Genomic DNA, 6,673 nt, shown 5'->3' with positions numbered 1-6,673 from the left:
TTCTGAAGGCAAAAGGGGGTCCAACCCGTTACTAGCATGGGGTACCTAATAAAGTGGCCGGTGAGTGTATATGCGTGTCATATTATATCATAATATAACATACGGCATTATGAGTAAAGAAAAGACAAAAGTCTTTTTTACGTATACACAACATTGAGCATAGGCTAACTGGCCTATAGCTAAGGTCGCCATCAGTTAAGTTTAAGGATTCACTGTGCCACATTTTAACATTACAACATGATTTATGTATGAATATGCCAAGTTTTTATTTAAAAAAATGTATGAACCATAAAAAGCTAACTGCAAAGGCTACACATCATTATTCTCATTTTCATTGAAATTGATTAACAATTGAAAGAAATTCTAACGTGTATAGTGTGATTTTGGCAAGAATCTGTAAAAAAAAAGACATTTTTCTTTAGTCAGTAGGGGAGGATTTGTAGACCGGGGCGTCTCTGCAGCGCCACAATACTATATCCATAATGGTCTGACATATATTTTGCCATTAATAAATGTTCTGCCCTCTTGTAATTTGGATATTGCACTAGTCCATATTGTGATTTTAATTCAATTGCGATTGATTGTGCAGCCTTAGTTGCCCATACACATCTTTGCAAGCAGGCTTTAAAAGGCAATAGAGAACATGTCATTATGTGTTGGGTAGTAAGATTTAGTTAATGTCATTAATAGTAATGCCAAATACAAAGATTCCCACTAAATGTTCAGAAATGAAGTGCAAACAACAAGGATGTCCTCTTGAATTCCAGTGCGTGGACACTGTCCACATATCACCGCACTACATTCAGTTTTTATATTTGATACTTTTCAAATCTACTTTAGTAAATACAGTTTGGTAATACCACTTCTGTACTTTGACTTGTGTGTGTGTGTGTGTGTGACATTCAGAACAGGTTCAGTTTTACTTGTAATGGAGGATGTTTACGTTGCAGTATTGCTGCTTTTATTATTTAAGCAAAGGAACTGAATAAAAACAGTGTGCAGTCCTTTTCCGTCCTCTCTCAGATCTCCTGTCCTGGCTGTGTCTGTCTTTAAATAACCATGTTGGGTGCGGTCTTCAAAGACAGATGACCTTTAGGGTTCAGTACAGGATGATAAAAGCAGTTTTCATGACACAGGAAAAGTGCTTGGGCCTTTCTTCTTCTTATTATTATTATTATATTTGCTTGAAATTGTTATTGCTTTTTATTTTGGAGCTCACTAATTCCATTTCTTCACATACTCTACATGTGCGGTTTCCCACATGTGAACTGAAAACAAGCAGCATGGACGTGCAAAAAAGTGCACCAAAATAAACTCAATATTGCTTTATGTAACCCTTTATTGAAGGTTTTTGATTTTCACAGTTTCCAAGTTCCCTGGACTTCAACATTTTACCAAACTATGTCATTTGGTACCAAGTATCAGGAAAATAACTTCGGAGGCAGTTAATAGTTGAGTTCAGAAGCAGCTGTTGATTTAAGAAAAATACAAATGATTGACTTGTTATTATACAGTATATGTGTGTGCTTCCCTTTACACAACATTTACACTTTGCGAAATTTTGTTAGTCAAAGGCTCTCTAGATTATGCAAGCAATTAACTTAAATCAGGTCATTGCAAATGTACCCATCGGACCCTGTCCCTAGTTTACCTTTCATTTGTACAAAATTTAAAAGAAAAATAAATACTAACAAAAAAATTGATGAGGAACTTCTGTCTTCTAAGGACATATAAGGAAGGTACGCAAATACTCTAATTTAAAGTATTACCCATTTTCCATGGTGAGGAGGAATACAAAATTGAACAATCCCTTCTTTTGTTGACAAAATACTTGAGATGAAAATGCATTTAGACGTATGGACATTTGGGCCAAAGTGATGACAACATTATCTTCCTCCCGCTTGGCCCAGAGTCCGTGTCCCTGCAGCCCCGGTGGAGCAGACAGTGGACATAGATGCGGTCCAGTACGGATACATGCATGAATACTACAACAAAGCTCGGTTGAAAAAACAAAAACAACTCTTTTTGGATGGCCGTAATCAGTGTTGCAGTGAAGATCCCCTAAACAGAGATCGAGTAATCACTAGAGGGACTAGAGTCTATCGAGACCCAGACAAGACCAAGTTTTTAAAGGGGTTGAGACTAATGCTGAATCCCAGGTCTTCATATTTCCCTGTTGAACCGCAAGTTGTTCTGGTTCTCTTTCGTGAAGGCCGTCTCAAAGCTCTTATTCCGGGCCCGAGGAGCTAGGAGCGAGGTTGGAGGAGGGATCGCTGAAGAGCTAGGAGCGAGGATGGAGGAGGGATCTCTGAGGAGCTATGAGCGAGGATAGAGGAGGGATCGCTGAGAAGCTATGAGCAAGGATGGAGGAGGGATCTCTGAGGAGCCAGCTGCAAGGATGGAGGAGGGATCTCTGAGGCACTAGGAGCGAGGATGGAGGAGGGCTCTCTGCGGAGCTATGAGCGAGGATTGGGGAGGGATCTCTGAGGAGCTATGAGCGAGGATGGGGGAGGGATCTCTGAGGAGCTATGAGCTAGGATTGGGGAGGGATCTCTGAGGAGCTATGAGCGAGGATGGGGGAGGGATCTCTGAGGAGCTATGAGTGAGGATACACAAAGGCCATGCAGCTGAAAGCCATCGCTAAGCTAACCTAACTCCGCCCAACAGATGACAAATTCCCATGACACTTCAGAGGAAAGGACGTCTCATCCCTCTGAAAACACAAAATCTTCTCTCCTCGCATGATCTCCATAGTAACCTCGCTGGGACGGACTGAGACACGAGGACGGAAAGCAAGTTAACGAACTGGGATGTTCCCCGAGTCAAGACCAGACCAGCACTAGTTCAATGCCGCATGACACGATAAAACGCTAACCATAGGCACTCCTCAAACTTCTGTATGTAGCCAATTTGTATTATCGATGATTTGACCGACATCTCCCAGACAACCAGAGCTCCTCCCGTCTCCCACATTCACTTTCTTGGGAAAGTTGCATTTAGGGGGCGAAGAGAGGGGGTTAACAGAACTTCAAAATGTAAATGAGTCAAGTTAATGGTGGCATTTAAAGCAGAAATTTTAACATGTGATCACAGTAACGATGTTAACACATGAACAAGACACAGGAAATTCAGTCATATGCAGTTGTGGTCCATAAATAAAATCCCAAGTCCTCTTTATCTGAGACAAAACTGAGTAAAACTGCGGTTGATTCCGAAAACGAGACCTTCAAAAAGTGGGCTAAAGACGAAAACATATGAGTGTTTATACGCACATGTTTCTGATCTACAACCTGTAACGGGTAAATTGGTTGGTTACATTAATGCAACTGAAACTACTTGGTTGTTAAAAAAATAACTTATAACCACCTCCCAACTGGGCGGGTCACAACAGCTTTAACAACTTTTTTAATAATTAAACTACGTGAGCCGGAGAGCTTTTCTCTACGACCTGTAACGCTAAACAGTCATTCACAAACATCCAGGTGGGAGCATGCTGCATGCTGATTGGCTCACTGACGCCGATGAGATTTATTCTTTAGATACTGAAATTAGGTACAGTATGACTAGGCATTTTTGATACACAATACTTTAGAGGCAATTCGGTCTGGGCCTAAAAAATATTGAATTCAGTACCCAGCCCTATTAATTGTATAATATATAATAGTATAAATATGTCTCTTAAATAAATTGTGTTATAGGTAGGGTTGGTGACTATTCCCAATGTACTGTACACCCATATAAATAACGTATGGACTCTGAAAAAGGAACAAAAATGATTTGTCATCTGTAGCAGCTGTAATCCGGCCACCAATCGCTGCCTTGTGGTCCGCTTGAAAAGAACCAATGAAATGCCTCCTTGCCCCGCTGTGGGTCCTCTACCCTGCTGTGTACGAGCCTGAGCTCAATGTGCGGCATTGCTGCATTGCTAACAGTACTCAAGACTGTGTTAAACATTCAATATGATTATATTAGCTGTTAGCTTAGCAGTGACTAAGACATGTTGTAAAAACTACGCTCCATTCACCGCTCTGAAGCAGCGACGGAGCTGAAGGAGTGTCGGAGCACCGAGGAGATACTTTCAAATCTGGCTAACTTTTCAACATCACCAACCCTGGCTTCAACTCTACAAACCGGCTTGCTGAAGCGGCGCTTTAGGTGACTGTGTGGTGTTAGTGGTTAGCTCACCAGCTACACTAGTCACCAAGCTTAACGCATCATATTTTCCAGGATGTGTGGATATATCTCACTGTGCCACTTTCTGGTGTGACCAGGTCATTGCTTCTGTTTGAGGAAAGTTAGACGGAGACAGAGTTGATCTAAGCATGTTATGGTTTAGGATTATAGGATTAAGGGAATGTGCAATCCTTCATTTTTTCGTTTTCCATATCCATGTGCTGCATTTACATGTGATATGACATGAAGCCCTTTTTTTTTTTTTAACACAAGCGCAAACTCATCATGGTTTTATACAGAAATGTTTTGCATCCCCTTCCATGATTAATCATTGAGGAGTTTTCAGGGGTCTGTCAGGCACTCCCGTGGATCCTTGAGAGGACTTAATGGAGTCCTCCAAAATTAGGAAGGAATTTCTTCGACCCCATCTCATGTACAACAAATGCTTAAATTAAGTTTTCACCGTTGTAACTTGTTGTCCTCCCTCATGTAAATAGTCCTTTTTGATTCCTGACAAAAAATGATCAAGTGTTGGTTTGAATCATTAACATTTTAGAGGGTGATCTGAAAGACACATATATACTATCAGGTATTTATGTGTCTTCAGTCTCTAGATCCACAACAACATATTAGATGAAAACGATCAGATGTTTAACGGCTCTTCCAGAACGTCACAGGCTGGTGTCCGCGGTCTTCGTCTTTGGCGCACTGACGGAGTTGGGAAGTGTTGCGGTGTCCGGCTGGGCGTCCCTGCAGAAGAACACGGCAGGGTTTTTACAGGCCCACATTGACACCTCTCCTCCCCCTCCTCCTCCTCCTCCTCCTCCTTTTCCAGGACTTGAATTTGACAGCCGGCTGTTATTGCTCACCCCTACGCGACTCACGTAGCGGTCCCTGATCCTCTCTGCTTGGTTAAGCCTGGCCTCGCGGTTATGGGTTTGGCTGGAGAGGTACGCAGCGATATTTCTCGTCCGATAGCCCTCCTCTCTGCTGCGCCCCAGTAACATGGATATATTGGGGTTCCTCAGGGCGTAGATCAGAGGGTTGATGGCTCCGTTTGCCCAGGCTAGCCAGATGGCCACTGTGTCCATTGCCGGGTTGAACGTGTAGTCCCCCAACGCTGTAACTAACCCCATTAAACAATATGGCCCCCAACAAAAAATAATGAAAACAATCATAATCAGAACTGTGGTGGCCGTTCGCATTTCACTGTAGAAACGCAGTAAGTATGCGTACGTGGTCACAGGTCGGACTCGGATTTCAGAGAGACGAACTGTCTTACAGATGTTGTAGTGGCAAAAACACATGAGGGCGAAGGGCAGTAAATAACAAACGACGATAAGGCAGATGCTGTAAGCCGTGCCCATGCGAGAAGTCCCGGAGTGGAACACGTACATACAGTGGTAGAAACCTTGCTTATGGATGGCTGTAGGCGGTCGGATTAAGAGATACCAAGGCAACGAGAAAATGACTGCAATCAACCACACGGCAATCAGCAACCGAGTTGCTTTCTGGCGCCCTATTTTGGCCTGCGGCTGTCTGACAATGGCAAAGTACCGGTCGAAGGAGATCAAAGTCATAGTCAGGGTGGAGATGATACCAAAGCAGGTGTTGAAAAAGCCGTTGGCCACGCAGAAACGATCCCCGAACATCCAGGTACCATCCTTGCTGAACAGCATGACGAAGGAGATCGGCAGACACAGCACAGCCGTGAGGAAGTCCGACAGCGACAGCGACATGATGAAAGCGTTGGTCACCGTCCGCAGCTGTCTGTGTTTGATGATGACGACGACGACCGCCGAGTTACCGAAGCTGGAGAGGAGGAAGATGGCGAGGAGTACCAGGGCCTGAGTTGCCACGGTGATGCCCTGCAGGACGGACTTACTCTCAGCGGCGCTCAGCACCGACGGGGTCGACGCCGGATGGATTGGACCGAGCTCACTCCCTCTGTGGTCTCTGAACGTCGATAAGTTTCCTGTGTTTACCAATGTGGCCTCTGTGGTGGCGGTCACTATGCTGGTCACTATGGAAACAACCCTTAAGAACCAAAAAAGAAGAAGACAGAGGCTAAAATAATTGTACGATCATCACAGTCTGAATACAACATGTTCTCAAAATATGTTTTTAAAAAATAAACTAATTCAACGGGGATGTGTTTTTATACTAGTGTGACAGCTTGAAGTAGTTTTCGTATTGAAACCAAAATAAAACTCCTTTTAATACTACTCTGGAAAATACAATTTTAATACGTTAAACAAAATTGTAAATATTGTCTAAGGTACAGTTACGTAGCTAAATAAAAGAAGTATAAAATTGGCTAAATCTTTGACTTTACAATATTTTGTACACAGGGTATCGCAAGGGAGAGAGGGCGGGATCTCCAGCTTCTGACCAATCAGTGTCTTTGTAATTGCTGCGACCGATATATCAGCTAGAGCTCGACCAATATATCAGCTAGAGCTCGACCAATATATCAGCTAGTGCTCATCCAATATATCAG

General features: G+C 43.1%; 1 protein-coding gene across 1 annotated transcript in view; it reads right to left on the bottom strand.

Annotated features, from left to right (window-relative positions):
• Positions 1 to 4,066: 4,066 nt before the first annotated feature.
• LOC117935478 (G-protein coupled receptor 135) overlaps positions 4,067 to 6,673 on the bottom strand; it is a 3,907-nt gene continuing 1,300 nt past the window's right edge. Inside the window, exon 2 of the mRNA XM_034857680.1 lies at positions 4,067 to 6,210. Within this exon, the coding sequence (XP_034713571.1) occupies positions 4,845 to 6,210 (1,366 nt within the window). The 3' untranslated portion in view covers positions 4,067 to 4,844. The remainder of the gene's footprint in view (positions 6,211 to 6,673) is intronic.

This window comes from Etheostoma cragini, chromosome 20 (assembly GCF_013103735.1).
Source record: "Etheostoma cragini isolate CJK2018 chromosome 20, CSU_Ecrag_1.0, whole genome shotgun sequence".
In the NCBI taxonomy this organism is placed as follows: Eukaryota; Metazoa; Chordata; class Actinopteri; order Perciformes; family Percidae; genus Etheostoma; species Etheostoma cragini.
The sequence above is the reverse complement of the archived record's forward strand: the minus strand, read 5'-3'. Positions and strand labels throughout refer to the sequence as shown.